Source organism: Pan troglodytes, chromosome 17 (assembly GCF_028858775.2).
Source record: "Pan troglodytes isolate AG18354 chromosome 17, NHGRI_mPanTro3-v2.0_pri, whole genome shotgun sequence".
In the NCBI taxonomy this organism is placed as follows: Eukaryota; Metazoa; Chordata; class Mammalia; order Primates; family Hominidae; genus Pan; species Pan troglodytes.
Window position 1 is genome coordinate 74,033,393 of NC_072415.2, and position 19,314 is coordinate 74,052,706.

General features: G+C 38.3%; 1 protein-coding gene across 2 annotated transcripts in view; it reads left to right on the forward strand.

Annotated features, from left to right (window-relative positions):
• SERPINB8 (serpin family B member 8) overlaps nucleotides 1–19,025 on the forward strand; it is a 59,762-nt gene extending 40,737 nt beyond the window's left edge. Inside the window, exons 7-8 of one of the 2 annotated variants that reach the window (XM_063795819.1) lie at nucleotides 4,026–4,087; nucleotides 17,846–19,025. In XM_063795819.1, the coding sequence (XP_063651889.1) occupies nucleotides 4,026–4,085 (60 nt within the window). In that variant the 3' untranslated portion in view covers nucleotides 4,086–4,087; nucleotides 17,846–19,025. The remainder of the gene's footprint in view (nucleotides 1–4,025; nucleotides 4,088–17,845) is intronic. The other variant, XM_024350927.3, reaches the window with a different exon arrangement.
• The last annotated feature ends 289 nt before the right edge of the window (nucleotides 19,026–19,314 follow it).

Consider the following 19,314-nt stretch of genomic DNA (forward strand, 5'->3'; position numbering starts at 1 on the left):
TCTCCCTCTCTCCCCTGCCCCCACAAGTGAATAAAAGCCTGACTGTCACTCTCCCATTTGGCTCAGTGTCTTAATGGACCACCTCAACACCTGGCAGCTCTCTCTAACAATTGTGGATTTTTTATCTTCATGGTTACATTTGGTTTTACTTCATGTATTTCGAATCTCTCTTACTAGCAGAGGAATAAAAATGTAGGATTGCTATGTAGGATTTGACCTCCTTTATCATGACGAAATAATCTTCTTCATCTCCAGTAATATTCTTCACTCTGAGATATACTTTGTTAGATGTTATTATAGTCACCCCAGCTTTCTTTTGATTAGAATAATATGTTGCACATTTTACCTTCATTTACTTTTAACCTATTTGTGTAAATGCAAGGTGAATTTCTTGTAGACAGTATATGTTTGGGTCTTACTTTTAACCAGTCTGACAATCTCTGTTTTTTAATGGAATCAAGAATGAGTACTAAGGAAGTGAATTTTTTTATAATGTCCTAGAATTAGTGGTGATAGTGTCACGACTCTGTGAATATACTAAAAATCACTGCATTGCACATATTAAAAGGGTGCTTTTTAGTATGTGAATTATATCTCAATGAAACCATCATTTAAAAAATGAGAGTGGGGACCTAAGGCACTACTGTAAGGAGGCACTCGATTTAAGGATTCTGCTTTCTTTTCTTTTGTGTTTGTTTGTTTGTTTGTTTGTTTGTTTGTTTATTTAGAGACAGAGTTCTGCTCTTGTTGCCCAGGCTGGAGTGCAATGGAGCAATCTCTGCTCACTGCAACCTCCGCCTCCTGGGTTCAAGCAATTCTCATGCCTCAGCCTCCCAAGTAGCTGCGATTACAGGCACCCACCACAGTCGCTAATTTTTGTATTTTTAGTAGAGACAGGGTTTAATCACGTTGTCCAGGCTGGTCTCGAACCCCTGACCTCAGGTGATCCGCCTGCCTCAGCCTCCGAAAGTGCTGGGGTTACAGGCGTGAGCCACCGTGCCCGACCCGTGCTTTCTCAACTTTTGTACCCTAGACACCTGCTTGCCCCACCCTAATCCAGGCTCAAGTTAGAATGCGCGGATTCTGGCTACTTTGAAGGGCATCTACTCGGGGACAGGTCTGGGAAACGCTTTCTACTTCAGTAAGTCATTTGTTCTGTTCTCTTCCTCTGGACATCTTGGCCTGGACGTGAAATGCTTCCAGTTGCGGAGGCTCCTTGTGACCAACCTAAGGATGAAGTTGGGGCAGTGAGTGAGGGAGAATGTGAGTCTCTGATGACATCACGGGCTGCTGAGTCAGCCTGAAGCCCGCCCTGCCTCTGAACCCCCCGATAGAGGACGTAGCAGTGTCTTCAGCCACTCTGTGTCTGAGCCACGCAGTCTGCACGTGTTCCTGTCATGTGCAGCCCAGGGACAGAACAACTCACACTTAGCACCGCGGCTCCAGCGCCAGGGGTGGAAAAGAGCTTAGGTGTCAGGAGTTAGGACGCCTGGCTCTGTATATGGGGTCAGGAATGCTACTAATTACTTGTGGCACACATCATTTTCCTTTCAGGTGAGTCCCTGATACATGTAAGAAATAAAGACCCAAGGCTCCTCCCTACTCTGAAATAGGAGTCTGCCACCCTCCCTTTGCTTGCTTGAAACAGAAAAGCCCAGGGTCCCAACTTCTCTTGCCCCTCCTCCAAAATCCTCTCTATGTAACAGCCCAAGGCGTGGATGAGTCCTTTGCACCACCAGCTTCTCCTGGGTTTCCGCCTCCAGTTAATTTCAAGACACTTTCCCTTTCAGAATCGTTCTGGAGTCCTCCTTGCAAGAGCAGGAGGCCAGTGCGCTCAAGCCAGCCCTGGGTCCCCCGCGGGGCCCTCGCGTGCGGTCACCTGCTCTTCCCGCGGCGGGGTGAGGCCTTGGAGAAGCCGGGGAGGGCGGGGGCTGGGGAAGGGGCGTCAGCCGACCCCGCCCCGGGTCCCCCACGAGGCCCCAGCCTCTCTCAGGAGGTAGGGACTCACCCCGACCGCGGGTCCGCCCTCGGTGCCAACTCGTGCCCCGCCGCCGCCTGCAGTCGCCGCCGTCTGTGGTCGCCGCCGCCTGCGGTCGTGCCCTTTGAGAAGGAAGGCAGAAGACCCCCACGCCGGCGGGGCCGGGATAATTAGGTCTGTGGGTGTCTGCAGGCCCGAATGGAAGCCCCCGGCACGCTCAGCCACCAGTGCCCGGGAGTCCTGCGTTCTTGGCTGTCTGCCCGCATTTCCATCTCCTCTCCTCGCATTCTCTTCTCAGGCACCTGCCTGCTGACATCTGGCCTCGGTCTTCTCAGGAAAGGTCCTGCTAAAACCAGCGCTCCAAATCCACTTCTAAGTGCAAGCACTTCTTGTCCCTCCTAATTCTTTTATTCAGTTCCACGTTGTCGAGCCCCCTTTTACCCAGCACTGTTCCTGATGCTGGGGTGGGGCCACAGGGACTGATTTTAGAGAGTTTGCCTGGTAGAGGAGCTGCCAATCACAGGAGTAATGACAATGCAGTGATTGATGGGTTAGTCTGAGGAAGTGCAGGTGGGAAGGAGTGAAGTGGGGACCATCTCCAGGGTAGGGACTGGGGAAGCCGCTGAGGCAGTGATGTTGAAGTAAAGGCATAGATTATGTACAGATTCCATGGCATTTTATATCAGGGACTTGAGCACCGGTGGGTATTAGTATCTGTGGGAGGTCCTAGAACCAAACTCCATTGGATACTGAGGGACAAATGTGTGTGTGTGTGTGTGTGTGTGTGTGTATTTGTTATGAGAAATTGGCTCATGCAATTATGGAAACTGAGAAGTGCTAAGATCTGCAGTAAGCAAGCTGGAGATTCCAGAAAGCTGGTGGAGTAGTTCCAGCCTGAATGTGAAGGCCTGAGAACCTGGAGAGCTGGTGGTGTAAGTTCCAGTCAGAGGGCAGGAGGAGACTGATGCTCCAATTCCAGTGTCAGGCAGGTGAAATTCCCTCTTACTCAGACATTTTGTTGTATGCAGGCCTTTGGTTGACCGGAGGGGGGCCACCCACATTAAGGAGGGCAGTCAGCTTTACTTGGTGTACCATTGCAAAATGTCAATCTCACCCAGAAACACCCTCACAGACATATCTAGCATAATGATGTTCCAAATGTCTGGGCATCCTGTGGCCCAGAAAAATTGATAAACAAAATTAACCATTGGGCATTTTAAAATTACATTCTATTTGGCCTCTGGAGGATATACACACTCTCTTTCTCACTCTGACATGGTATTGCTTTCCTAGTGGATATTGATTTCTTGTTTAAAATAAAATAATCTCTTTTTAAAGGAAAAATTTTATGGAGTATTTGAGAAAACTATTTTGCCTATATCTTTTTGGAGACCAGAAGACAATACTGGTAATTTTAAAGTATTTTTCTCGACAGATAAATTTTCTTAAATATAGAGGAAGACATTCACCAGAGTTTCCAGCCACTTGTCATTAAGTTAAAAAACCTGGCACTCAGTATTTGCTTAGCATGGCTAACAGGCTTGCTGAAAAAAAAAAAGCCTTGAAAATTCCTCTCAGTAAGTTGAACTGATAGAAAATAAAAGCGGTATAGAGAAGAGGAAAAAAGCCCTAGATAACTTGAGAAATTTATGGCAATTAAATAATTACAATAACTATATTTTGAATTATTTCCAAATTGACTACTTCTAAAATTCACTTACTAATCTGTGGTTATTCATGGTTTGGCATATACCTATTTATAAACTGTGATATTTTAACATTAAAAAATTATGTTAAGATCACTTTTAAGAGCTATGTATCTTATTTTAAATAAAAAGTATATTTTAATATTTCAGAATATTTGGAAATTCGAAAGCTTGTTGATTTTTATTTATTTTTACTTCACTTATTTATTTACATTCATTTTATCTAGCAATGGTGCCACACTGAACATTTTTCTCTACAGAAACTTTTAAGGAATGCTTCTGTTGTTTAGTGTCATTATCTCCAAGAATGTAACAAACTCTCATCTTGTGCCTCCTAACAGGATACACTGAGAAGCACAAGCTTCTTCTGTGACATACTTGCCAACATTATCAGCACCTGAATGTAAGTACAGAAACATCAGACAGCATTGAATTGAGGGATATTCTACCAAATAATTGGCTGAAACTCTCTAAAAGAGGCAATGTCATAAAAGACAAGCACCGTGGAGGTGCCACAGGTGGATGTGTGATAACTAATTGCAACCTGCGAGCTTCTTTGGGTCCCACAAAAGACCTGAATAAATACAAAAGAAGACATTCAAATGTCCAAGAAGGAAATATAGAAGGATTTGGTTATGGTAGTTATCAAGACATTCATATGAAATGCACAGTGAAATACCACCACAACTCTACCAAAGTAGGTAAAATTAAAACCACTGACAACATCAAGAGTGGGCAACGATGTAGAACAACTGGAATTCTCCTACATTTTTATTGGGAATAAATTAGTAAAGACACTCCAAAAATTGGCCATATCTACAAAAGCCTAATAGTGTTGAAGCAAACGTTGCACTAAGCAAAGTTAAGCATGTCCTATAGTCTGAATGCCGTCTTCCACCAAAATTTATATGTTGAAACCCAAAGTCCAATGTGTCAGTATTAAGAGGTGGGACCTTTGGGAGGTGATTAGGTCCTGAGGAAAAAGCCATCATAAATGGGATTGATGTCCTCATAAAAGGGGACCCAGAGAACTACCTTGCCCCTCTGCCATGTGAGTACACAGTGAGAAGGTGCCATCTATAAAGCAGAGAATAAGCCCTTACCAGACATCAAATCTAATGGTACTTTGATTTTGGACTTCCCAGCCTCTAAAATTGTACGAAATAAATTTATGTTGTTTATAAGCCACCAAATTTATGGTCTTTTGTTTAGCAGCCTGAACAGACTAACATAGCCTGTAAGGAAATGTTTATTCAATGCTATTACTGTAGGGGAGAGAGATCAGATCTCAGTCTGTGCTCAACTTCACTAAAACAAAGGGCTGGAGAGTTTTTGAGAACTGGGGTGGGGAGAGATATTAGGACATGTGGGTTTGCTATTTGGCCTTACCTAAAGGAAAAATAAATTTTCTCATATCTTCATGGCAGGAGGTAGTTTTACAACTTCAAGCAAGGTGCCCGCTGATATTATTCTCCCACCCTCCCACAGAAACAGGGAAATAAGATGCTACCTTCCTTGATGATTTTTGAAACAGCTCCCAGGTCCTTAGGAAAGAGTCCTGCATTGAAAAATTGTCAAGAGGCTTTTAAAAAGATTTACATGTCCAAGGAACAGAGAAATCATTGACAATGACAAGTTTTCTAAAGTCAGTGCTCTGATAAAATGGCCATGTGGTTATGTCATCTGGATTCCGTGAGTGCTGGGATGAGAGGGAGATCAGGCACCTAGAGGCAAGAAGAAACCTATTTAAAGATAGTCAAGCTGAGGGAAAGTTAAGGCTGCGTTAGTACATAGGTATATTCTGTGGCCAAGTGTTATGGATTGAATGTTTTTGTTTCAAATTCATATGTTGAAGCTTTAACCCCCAATTTGATGTTTTTCAGAGATGGGGCCTTTGGGAGGTAATTTGAGTTATATGAGGTCTTGAGAATGGAAACCCTCATGTGGGATTAATGCCCTTAAAAAAAGAGAGACTAACACACCGAGGAAATGCCACATGAGGACACAGAGATGGCAGCTGTCCACAACCCAGGAAGAGGGTCCTCTCCAGAACCCAGACATGCTGGCACCCTAATTGCAAACTGCCAGCCTCAAGAATGCAAACCAAATTTCTCTTATTTAAGCCACCCAGTCTGTGGTATTGTATTATGGCAGTCAGAGACGATGGAAGTAGCGTGGGGTAATTGACTAGGAGTCTGGAAATACTCTATGTCTTGATCTGGTGATAGTTACATGGATTAAAATTATTAGCTACTATTTTGAAAATCACTAGGTATATACTTATGACTAGAGTACTTTGTATAAGTTCTAATTCAATGACAAAATAAAGTAAAATAAAAACTTTTGGGATACAGCTAAAATGGAACTTCATGGGAATTTGTAGATTTTGATGTCTGTATTAGAAAAAACAAGGCTGAAAAAAACCTATGCATCCAGCTTAATTAGAAATGTGTAAGTAGAATAAACCCAAATGACTCAGAGGAAAGAAAATACTAAAAATAAAAGAAGATACTTACGAAACAGCAGACAAACAATATAATAGAGAGGATCTAAAAAATGAAAATTTGATTCTTTGAAAAAGTAAAATAACCTCCAGAAAGATTAACTGCAATGAAAAAAATACAAGATGGCACAGATAAAAAAGAGTAAAAATGAAAAAGGAGACATAATTATAGATGCAGCAGAGATTACAATATAATAAAATAATACTATAAACAACTTTATGTCAATATATTTGAAAACCTAAGAGAAACAGAAAAGTCTTCAAGAAGATGTATAATTTACAAAACAAAATTTGTAAGGAAAAAAACAACCTGAACGAGCCTATAAACATTTAAAAAATTAAATCAAAAATTTAATGTTCTCCCATAGAGAAAACACCAATTTCAGATGATTTTACAAGTAAATTTCAGCAAACAGAAAGAAAGAGATGATCTACATTTACAAAAAGAATATCTTGCCATTATTTTAAAAATAAAAGCGTACTCTTCAACTAATTTTATAAAGCTAATATAACTTTGATACCTGTATTAGTCCGTTCTCTCACTGGTATTATAAATACCTAAGACTGGCAATTTATAAAGAAAAGAGGCTTAATTGGCTCATGGTTCTACAGGTTGAACAGGATTCTGCTTCTGGGGAGGCTTCCAGAAACTTAAAATCATGGCGAAAGGTGAAGAGGAAGCAGGCATGTCTTACATGGTTGGAGCAGGAGGAAGAGAGAAAGGGAGGAGGTGCTATGCCCTTTTATACAATCACATCTCATGGTAAGTCACTCACTCTCATGAGAACAGCACCAAGAGGGAAATCTGTCCCTGTGATCCAATCACCTCCCACCAGGCCCCACCTCCAACCCTGGGGATTACAAGTTGACATGAGATTTGGGCGGGAACACAGACCCAACCCGTATCAATACCAAAATCAGATACGAACTGTACAAGAACAGAACATCAAAAGCCAGTCTAAACTGATGGATAATAGGTATGTTCTTAATATTTTATTACTTAATTTTTAATTAATTAATTAATTGTGACAAATCAAACCCAAAGTTATTATAAGACTATTATATGAAAAGTATTTTGTATTATAAAATGTAAGGTTGGTACAACATTTAAAAATGAATTTTTATGCTTTACCAAGTTGACAGGTTAAACAAAATGAAAGAATTGCTCAATCACTTCAAGAGGTGCGGAAAAAACATTCATTAAGCTTTAACACGTATTCAGGAGAAAAATTCTTAATAAACAAAGGAGAGAGGGGATTTCCAGTACTTCTTAATTTTTTTGACACAGAGTCTCCCTCTGTCACTCAGGCTGGAGTGCAATGGCATGATCTCGGCTCACTGCAACTTCCACCTCCCAGGTTCAAGTGATTCTCCTGCCTCAACCTCTTGAGTAGCTGGGATTACAGGCCCCTGCCACCACGCGGGCTAATTTTTTTTTTAAATTTTTACTAGAGACAGGGTTTTACTATGTTGGCCAGGCTGGTCTCGAACTCCTGAGCTCAGGTGATCTGTCTGCCTTGGCCTCCCAAAGTGCTAGGATTACAGACGTGAGCCACCATGCCTGGCCCATTACTCTTATTCAGTAGTGAACCCTAGGTTTTGGCCAGAACAATATACAAAAGCATAATAATTTGAATAACAAAACAAAACCGTATTCCTAGATTATATGATTATATGACTGCATCACAAATAATAGAGAATTATTAATTCTGTATTATTCAAATATAATTATTCAAATTATTCAAATATAATTATTTAAAATTTAAATTATTCAAATATAATTCAAAAACAATTTGAGCATAGCAGATGCAAATCACTATAGGCCATACACTAGAGCCTAAACACTGGTCAGATTCTGGGGTTCAAACTCCAGTCTTGCACTTGCTAGAGCTTGTAGAAGGGCGAATTAATGAACCCTCTCAGTGCTTCAGTCTCCTAATCTGAGACGTGGTTATAATAACAGGACCTAGCTCATAGAGTTGTCGAGAGGATTTAATCAGTATATAAAGAGATTAGCTCAGGACCTGGTACAGTAGAACACAGCATACAGTTAGTAACTATCATTATTATACAAGAGCAATTTGCATTTTTATGCATCTAAATAGCAATAGTTAGAGAATGTCATTAAATTTGCACTAGCTCAAAAACCGTAAGATTCTTAGGAATGATAATTAACAAAAAATAAGCAAGATTGTTATGTTGAAAATTATCAAATGCTATAGAATATCATTAAAGATGACCAAAATAAATGGAGCTATTTCATGTCATTCATAGAAAGACCTTGAGTTGAAAAGTTGTCAGTTCTCCCTCACTTGTCTTATTGATGCAATGTAATTCTAGTCCAAATCCTAGTAATGTTTTCTGTGGAACTTGAAAAATGTATTTAAAAATTTATATAAATAAGCAAAGGGCCAAAATAACCAAGACACTTCTAAAGAAAAAGATCAAGTTGAGAAGATTTGCTTTAGCAGACATTAAAACTTATTATAAAACTCTAGTGATGTAGCATGGTGTGTACACAGGGATAGACAAACAGATCAATGGCACAGAATAGAGAGCTGAGCTCAGAAGCATAGTTCTCTTCATATGTGGAAATGTGAGATGATAAAGAACTGGCATTAGAGATCCGCAGGGAAATGATCGCCCAGTGTAGTGTGCTGGGAAAACTGATTTTTCTTATGTAAAAGATGAAAACCAAAGAATTGCTGACAACCCATTTATGCCGGAAGCTGCAAAAGTTTTTTTGTGAAGAATCAGACCTTGATGATGACCTTGAGCAGTTGGATATCAATAATGCCCACAAGCTTAGCATTACGATAATGCGACACTAGGCATAAATGGGCTAATAAGTTAAATGTTGAAAAAATTATGGCAGAAAGTATGGCAAAATAATTTATAACCTTAGTGAAGTGAAGGATTTTTGTCATATATTTGTGACAAAACAATAAGAGGAAACAATTGAAAAAATCAACATTAAAATACATGTATTTAAATTATTTAAAAATACATCATAAAATTATAAAAACACAAACAGAAACTAAGAGATGATAGTTTAACACATTTAACCATAAAAAGAGAATTATCTTAAATATGAAGTATTTCCATGAAAGAATCTGTGAGAAAAAGGCAAACACCACATTGAAAAATAGACAAAGATCTGAACAGCTACTTCACAAAAGAGAAAATAATAAAAGGCCAATAAACATATGAAAAGATGCTCAATCTCATTAATAAGAGAAAACAAACTAAAATAGAAATTAGAGAATAGACTCTAAATTTTAAAAGTCTGTTGATACCAAATCTTGGCAAACATCAATAACAGTCCTTGCACATGGCTGGTGGGAACAGGCATTGGTAAAACCACTTAGGAAAATGATCTCGCATTACTTAGTAAAGCTAAGATATTCTACTCCTAGTTAGAAACCCTAAAGAAGCTCTTGCATATATGTTCAGAAGACATGCAACGTCATACTCATAGCAAGAAAAATAAATATAAATAATAAATAATGACTTATTCAAAGGAACAAATGATATTGCACTCATACAGTAGAATCACAGTCATCATCTTGCTCAGTTCTGGTGCACTGTTCCCATGGTCAGCACTATTCATATAGAACACAATGTTACTAATACTGTTCGGAGGTTGTACAGCTTTGGATGGAATACCACACATTATGGAAAATTAATCAATAACAGCTACCAACACAAAACATCATGCAGAGCAAAAATAGCAGGTGTCAATTCCCTTTGTATAAAATCCAGGAATAGGTAAACTGATCATTATGTTTTTTTAAGGTGCATATATATGGCAAAGGCATAAAAAATAATTATTAACACAAAATACAAGATAGTATTAAATCTGGGGGAAGGAATGAATGTGATCCATTAGATCAATAAGAACTTCAAAGTCATTTATGATCTTCTGTTTCTTAAGCTGGGTAGTGGGTATTAGATGTTTATTCAACTTACTATTAACATATATATATATATATATACACACACACATTGTTTTATGAGCATGATATATTTCACAATAAAAAGAAATTTAACAGAAGAATGAAGAAATCATGGTATAAAATGATGTGACAAGAACTAAAATCAGCTAAGGGAGATGAATCTAAATTATGTAAATTTTATAATCAAACTAAGTGTAATTTCCCTACTAAAAGACAAAAATCTTTTAGATTGGAAATGAACAGCAATGTTTTGCCAAATGTGGTTTTCAGTTAGCTTATCTCAAATAAAGTGACAAGAAATATAAATGTGAAATGATAGGCAAAGATGTATCAAGTAAATTTTAACAAAAAGACATCAGGTGTCAAGCTATTAATATAAAAAAGTAGACTTCAATGAAATAAATAAAAAAGCAGAAATGCTGTCATTTGGTATAGAAAAGGGTATGATTCATAGTGAAGATAAAATTCAAACTTTAATGTGCCTCTTTCAATGTTGGACAGATGAACATAAAAAATAGAAATTTAATAAAAAGCTGAATATTCCACTGTGCTTAAGGCCCATATTAAGACCTATTTTTGTATATCTTCATGCTTCTGAAATTAAGATCTTGATGTAATTATCAGTGTCCATACAAGTGTGTATTTCATCATTGGTGCCTATATTGTTGTCACCGCAAGTTCATGTTGGTGCTGTATTTGTTGAGTAGAGCTGCCATTAATTTTGAAACAATGTATTGTTATTTGAAGTCGAAAATTTATTGTGAATGCTGAAAATTATTGAAGTGGAATGGTGATGCAATAGTTGATATTAGGGAAGCAAATACTTACATTTGGATGAATGAGTGAAATTTACTGTTTTCTTGCAAAGCAATGCCCATGCTTTATAGGGACTAAGAAAGGCAGCCACCCTCCTTACAAGTGGAAGCTGGGCTATTGTATTAACTATCACATACCATATGAAATAATGCCAACATCAAAACTTGCAGAAATGGTTTCAGAAGCTTGGAAGAAAATCTGAGTTAATAGTATTATGTTTGGTGACAGTTAGAAGTGTTTCATAATGCCCATGTCCTAAAGTTCCTGATGGTACAATAAGCAATATTGGGGTGAAAAATGAGCATATATGACCTTAAGACCTGTAACTATTTAAAAGAGTCAGACTGAATATGTTTTGAAATTATTTTACAAATATTTAATTTTATATATGATCAAGACTAATACATAATAAAATATATGTCTGAACATATCTAAAAGAACTCTTTACATATTTTAAAATAACAATTCAATTGGATGAAAATGTGGCATCATAATTCAATTGCCAGAGCTTTTGTTTCCTTAGTAATATGTGAAATAATAATGCATTTTAGAGATGAGGTCATTTTAGCATTTATGAAATATGGTACAATTTATTTAATTATTTATTTCCTTCCCATCTTACTGTCTAGAAAGTATACACATCAAATGCTGGGTCCTCTGAATTGATCTTTTACAGCTCAACTTTTCTGTTTTCCATTCTTAAATCCTGAGAGATTTTCTGAACTTTTTCTCGTAGCTCTTCTGGTTTATTTTTTTCAACAATGTTCTAAACTTCACGAACACTATCTTGCCTTTTGGTTATTCCTTTTTAATATCTGTGTATGTATGTGTGTGTGTGTGTGCGCGTGTGTGTGTAATGACTTCTTGAGTTAGCTAAAAATGCTAATCAAAATTTTTAATATTCCTGTCGGAAATGTTTCTTTCGGAGTCAGCTCTTCTGAGTGTCAATCTTGGTTCTTGCATTGCAAACTAATGATGTTCTCCACAGCTCCTTGTAAATTTTGATTGTCTATTCATATCTAGTAATGATAATTTTGATTATTGAGGTAGGTAGCTGGTTTACGTAATCTCTACTGCTGAATACATGGGACACGTGTCTCAGAAAGTGTGACTAATTGGGCAGCCTGCTTTTTATGGACAAATATGTCGACCTGCATGTTGCGCAGGCAAAGAAGCCCGGAGGGGTGGCCCCTTCTAGCTACTTCCACTCCCCTTCCTCTGCCTTCACTCCCTTGAATTTCAGAATTAGAAGAGTTCTACTATTGGGCTCTATCAGCCACATTCAAATCTCCTTTTCTCTCAGGGCAGCTTTTAAGAATTACTTTCCAAAGAAGTTCACAATTTTTTTTTTCTTTAGGGAGTAATTCTGGGTTGCCGATTACTCTGCCAACAGAAAGATGGGAGCCATGGATCCATTGTGGTTCTGTCTCTTTCTTCCCCCCGCTCCAGTCAGTGTCCACTGGCTCATGAGCCTGTCTGAGAATTCTGATTCCCCCCAGTGCCTGGCATTCTTCTTTATGTGTACTGAGCAAGTTCCTCCACCCTGATTTATCCATCAATAGCCATATACATTATTACTTCCGGAAATCAACCCAAAACCTTCCAGCTACCATGGAATACCCTCCTATCTCCAAACCTTCCAGCTACCATGGAATACCCTCCTATCTCTCCAATTTTCTTTGGTATGTTACCTTTTCCATTCTTACAGTCATTACAATAGAATATTTAGAGGTAAAGGAGGCAAGCGTATGTTCTTTATCTAATCTCACATGCCAACAGATTGCTATTTATGGATTGTCTCCTTGTGCCATTTCCTATTGTGGTAGTGTAGGTTATAATAATAAGCAAAAGAGATGCAAAACAATATAATTATTAACTGTCCTAACTAAGTGTTAAGAAAGGAAGCAAAGAATGCCATGAAAAGGTAACCTGGGAGACATATTTAGATTGGCAGTGAGGGAAACCCTCTTTGAGAAAGTACCATTTAAGATCTAAATTTTGGGTAAGGCTATGTTAATGGGGAAAGGTGTTCCGGAAAGAAGGAAGAGCATGTGCAAAATCCTGATGGTGAAAGATGACGCTTATTGAAGGAGAACAGAAACAGTGTCTATGTGGAAGCAGAGTTATGAAACAGAAGGGGAATGGTAGCAAAAGAAACTAATGAGGCCAGTAGATTTGGGACATCAAAGTTGTTAAGTTAGGCCAGGAAAAAGACTTATATTCATAATTCATGCTCTTGGCACCTTTTAAAGAGTTTTGAGTTCAGGAGAGAAACACTTAAATTTGCAGTGTCTAAAGGTAATTTGGACTACTATATGGAGAATAAAATAAAAGGAGGCAAAAATAGAAACAAGAAGCCCATTGAGAATATCATTTTAATAGTTCTTGGCAAGAGATGAGGGATATTAATTGAAAGTAGTGGAGTAGTGTATGCAGAAAAGGAAATTGTTAGAGACATATTTCAAGGAGGAATCATAGGTTCTCATGTTGGACAGAATGTACCAGGATAGGTATGGGAATAGTGAGGGCAGATAAATTATACAAGGATTCGGGATAAGCAAAGGACTGAAAAGAGGTGCCTTTCTTGCTGAAGGCTTTGGGTGAGATGGGGACCAAGGGTTCCATTTTGAACCTGTTACAATTGAGGTTCCTGCAATGTATACGTTTAAATTTCACAAAGGTAGCCTCACAGCTGGGTATGAAGCTTGGGAGAGAATTCTAGGTGGATGAAAGGGCCCTGGGAATGGCTGGGAACGCTGAAGACCTCAGAAGAGAGAGTGTGGGCTGAGCATCCTATCAGCAATCCTTCCTCATGCCAACTCTCTCAGTCTTTTCATGCCAGACTCCTTTCACTGTGATCATCCTGTTTCATAAATAATATATCTTGTTTTTGTTGCATATTCCAAACAGTTTCCACACATTATCTTTGGATTCTACGGGACATCATTTTCAGATTATCTTTTTTCTGAGTATTTTGCATGCTGCTTCTTTTCCTTTGATCGAAGATTGTTCATCTCTTCAGGCTCCATGCCGTTTTTTAAAAATTCCTACTTATTCTTGAAAAAATGTGAGACCTGTATATCTGGAAGGCAAATTGAGCTACCCAGATTCAAATCCTTTAGCCAGTTTCTGAAAGTCTAGCAATCTGAATATCTCGCCTCTTGAGTCAGCCTCAGGCCCTCTCCTATTAAGCACATTTTTAAAAAATAATAAATTTTACCTTTTGGGCCTTTTTATCTTTTCTCCTATCTATAATGTTTAATTCTGTAGGCTCCAGGTTTTAGGATGCACCATGCCTTCGCCAGCCCTCCATTCTTTTTGCCCATTATTCTTCCAGAACATACCATATTCTAGAAGCATAATGGGCAAAAAGTTTTTGTCCCTGTGGCTGTTGTCATGTGTCAGACAGACCTAACTTCAGAGGGCATCGGTCTGCCCAGTTGTGGGGGTGGACAAATACCAGGGTCCAGCATTTGGTGAACTTCAACTTCAGCCCTGACCAGGGCTGTCTCAGTAACCGGGCAAGGGTGGATTTGTAGATAGACTTCAGGAACTGGCTCCACGGAGGTAGGGAAGGCAGTTGCTAACAATTCCGAAGTCACTAACTAGTTATATGACCTTGAGCAAGTTACTTAAAATCCTTTGGGCTCAAATTCTCCTTTGAAACATAAAAGGGTTTGCCTAGATGATCCCTAAGTGGCTTCCAGCTTGACGTTCCTAACAAATCCGCAGCACAACACTATTTTGGGCCATATGCTTTCCTTTCTGCATTGAGATTTTTCATTACTTTGTAAGCTTTTCTTATTTCAAAGATGACTTTCGTTGTTAGAAATCTAACTTCACTCTGGTGTGCTTGTTATGTCGATACGTTTTTCATTTCAGTTAAGGGCTTTGATGATAGTTTCCAGTGAGAGCATGGCAAAATAAAATCATGTTTTCTGTTCTAACATTTGTTTCATCTTCATCTTTTGTCAGTGGAAATACCTCTATTTGTCATTTCAACATTTTCCAGCGACACTTCTTTCCTCATTTGGGGCCTTTGAAGTTTCTCTCATTAGAATGAAGGCCTTTGCTAACAGTTCTCCAGGGCTGCTGCTTGTGTCAGAGAAAGGGGTTTAGGCAAGCCTACTTAAGTGTTAAGCAATGTCTCTAGGCAATCTCCTTCTCCTCCTAATAAAAAGAGTGACATTCAATTAGAGAACCAAGGCTTGGAGGAAAAGCCTGCCACAGGGCTCAGTGGCTCAGGTTGCTTTGGTGCTACTGTATGTTAGAAAGCTTATTTATACTAGACAGACCCTAGACACTTTTCCCCCCTGGAAAGTGTCCATGACCTGACAATTCCTTCCCAGAAAGAGGGCTGGGAGTCTGGGCCTGAGGGCTGAGGGGAGAGCTGACCCAGTATCCCTTTCTGAGAAGCACACTGGTGACTGAAGTGCTCAGTCAAGTCCTTCATCTGGGAAAGGCTTTGCTTATCCAATGGTTCACATGGTTTTCAGCAGGTGCAGAAAGAAAGCTTTCTAGCTATCTCTACTGAGACCGTTTTTCCCAAATCCCAAATTAGGGCACAACACAAGTGTGTTTTGGGAGACAACAGGTTTAAAATTATGTTTATTCCATAAAACCCAGGACCTACCTATGATATAATTCTTCAATGCAGGGTAGATTGCAGTAAGGTTTTTTGTTTTTGTTTTTTGTTTGTTTTTTATTTGTTTATTTTTGTTTTTGTTTAGGTAGAGAGAAAAATCAACATGGGAGGAAGAGATAAACTTTTTTATTCTAAGGGAAGCCAGTGATTAAAAAGCGGTTTATGGGAAAGTCACAGAGATTCAATATTTGAATAGGGAGACAGTTTAGGAATATGATAAATGCCTCCCTTATTTTATGGAATTGAAACTCAGAGAGTTTATATGGCTTGCTCAGCACTAAGCACAGGTCCTTAAACATGACAGCAGTTAATATTTTCAGATTTCATCCAGGAGCATACATCTTGTTGGTGGAAGTCCTGAATTATGGGTATGGAAGACAAATGGGAACTGTGAGACCACTGTTGAAGAGCTGCTGAAGTTTCAAATCCCTCATTTTCCATGATCTGTTCTAAACCTTGCTCTAAGCCCTAAGATTTGCATTATTAGAAGTAGTAACAGAGAATTGTTTTTGCACTTCCTTCTAGATTTGTAGATCTTCTTCTGCCAAGGTATGAAAAGAGAAATAGCAGCATCATCCTTGATTTCCACCTCTCTGGTGTTCCCATAGCCAATAAAAAACCTGTCTGTTCACAGCTCCACACACATTTTCCCTCTTCCCAAGGCCTAACTAGCTCTACTGCTTTAGTCTGAAGACTGGACTGTCCCTTCCTGAACCTATTCTTTAAATTGATATTAGGCTCATCATTTTACAAAGTAAATACAGTTATATCACACTCCATTTTTCGGTGACGTGAGGACATTTGAGCAGAAGCTTCCTGTTCCCCTGCTCTTCTCTTGACTTGGTTACAAATAGACCTCCAGGAATAGAGTCAGGATTAGGCCAAGGATGATTTCTTTCTATATGAATCCTAGTGTAATTTTAAAACTGCTTTAAAAATACTCAGGTACAAAAATACTGATTCTAAAACAAGCTTTTCCTATGAGGGTAGGAATCAGGTATAAATTTTATTGTATTCCATCAAGGAAGAGAGACAAACTTTGTGTATAGAGATCCATAGGTCAATCTGATTGACTTGATGATGATGATGAAGTTAACAAAAAGAAGCACAATTTTTCAGTATGTTCTACAATGCTAGGCACTGTATTAATACTTCCTGTACATGAACTAGTTGAATCTTCACAAAGCCCCAATGTGTTAATATCACCCTCCATTTTATATATGGAAAAAAACTTATTATTGAGAGATTTGAGATAATGGACCCCAAATCAAACACCTAATAAGGAGCAAAGAAAGATTTGAACTCACTGGATTGAACTTCCCTATGGAAACCCTGATCATTAGAGATAGCAGCAGCCTCTGCAGAGTGCTGAATCACATTGCACACCATCAGCCTCCTACCTTCTTTCCAAAAAGGATAAGTAAAATGACTTTTGCTCATTTATCTACTAATCATGATTGTGCATATGGAATTTATTTGACTCTTATTTTGGCTGGAGACAAAAATTTTATTAGAGAAATACTAGTTATAGTAATAATTTTAAAACTCCACCCTATTTAGAGCTACATTACAAACCATGCTGGTCACAATCACAATTGTCCCAGGTTAGAATTTCTTTCAGAAGTTCAAAAACAGACTAAAAACATTTCCAATATGATACCACTTGGTGTCGCCATTAGCCTGTATGAATTGAATGAGTGAGCTTTCCTTCTCATATATTCTAGACAAATGACAACTTTTTTATTTTAAAGAAGTACTTTCAGGCTTACTTGGAATGGATCTATCAGAATTCAACTAACATTCTTGGTTTTTAATTTTATTTTTTCACAATGTAACAGTGATCAACTTTAGGTTTATTTCAGGAGACACATTCCTCAACAAACAAATCTTCTGTAATTAAATATAAAAAGCCTCAGTTATTGCATGCAAGTCTCTTGGTGCTTTGAATGGAAACAAAAGAACCAGAAGGAAACCCTTAAAAGTGTTATCAAGAGCAAATCAATGCAAAGTGAATTGGAATGCTTAGAATTGATTTTTTACAACCAGTAATTTGATTAATATTACTCATCTAGTTTTATTCTGCAGAAGATTTTGTAAACATGTAGATCTATTAAAGTGGGTAGAAAAAATATTTATGGAATAATTATGAGCTAAAGACATTGTGTTTAGTGATTTACACGTATAAAGTCTCATCATCATTATGACCATTTTAATTCTTTACTTTTGTTTACTGTTTTGCAGATAAATTTTAACGACTCTTATGAGGCAGAGGACAAATATTAAAAACACTCAGGGAAACCATTGGAAACAAAGGGAATACAGGGAAAACATCTATGAATTACACTTCCTATTTTTCTGGTTTTATGAAAGCGTTCCAACGTTTATTAGACACACCTTGATATTGAAGTGCATATTTTCCTGGTTCTTGCTAAGATCATCAGAATACTTCAGGGCTTTAAGAAAAATATTAAAAACAAACAAAGTCAAAGAGAAAATGAATGTCTCTCATTTTTTTTTAGTTCTAAGGATTCTAACCTCCATTTATGATCAAACACCAGCTGGGTGAAGATCAAGGGCGGCCCAGATGCATGAGTGCCAACTACATCATGACTGTCACAATCTTTATGCTGGTACAGATTTCATCTTCAGGTCTGGAGCTGTATAGAAAACTGACTACTGGAAATTGTCCTTCAGATGTCTGCAGGCATTTCACACTTAACTTTATTTCAAAATAAAGACATTTTCCATTCCTGCATCTGCTGCACCCCATACAGCCTTCATCTGATTTACCTCCTGTGATTCCAGTCTGTCTGAACAGCACCATCATCCAGTCAGTTCTCCAAGCCAGAAGCCCAGCAGTCATCTTAGACTTCTCCTCACTCTTGCCTCCTGCATCCAGTCACTTCTGTCTTCCTTGCCTACTTGTACTGTGTGTACTGATACATCTGATAATCTGTCTTCATCTCTCTCTACCTAGGGCCAGTGCTCTAATTCAAGTCCTCATCATTTCTCTCCTGGAAAAAGGCTGTTACTTCTTCATTCTTGCTCCCACTTCTCCTCGACTCCATCCTCCAGATTATTGCCAGAACCAATCACAGAAATCTAATTGAACCATACATCTGTTCACAACTTTCCAGTAGCTAACCAGTAGCTATAGGATAAACCACTCTCTTTCACGTTATATAAGAAAAGCCTTCAGTATCCACCCCATGTTTAATACTACACTACGCTGTTAAGATTTATGCCACAGCAACACTGATCTACCCAGTAAGTGGTCAGTACATTTTAGTTGAATTAATAAAGATAAGTGACAGTGTGATTTGATGGCCCATGAACTCCCGTATCAACCTCACCAATTGTCACCTCACCATTAAAACTATCTCCTTCCAGTCCTGAAGGTTTTATTGGGTTCAAAATTCCTAAAAAAGTAAGAAAGAAAGAAAGAAGAAAGAAAGAAAGAAAGGAAGGAAGGAAAAAAGAAAGAAAGAAAGAAAAGAAAGAAAGAAAGAAAGAAAAGAAAGAAAGAAAGAAAGAAAGAAAGAAAGAAAGAAAGAAAGAAAGAAAGAAAATGTGAAAAGCTTTGGGAGTATTCAGCTTTCCTAGTAACTATGTACAACAGTTAGCTAACTAAGGATCTTCATTGTGCAGAGATGGATTCTGTGTTTAGAATCTGGGGCATGGCCAGAGGATGCTGCAGGTATTCCTGACTT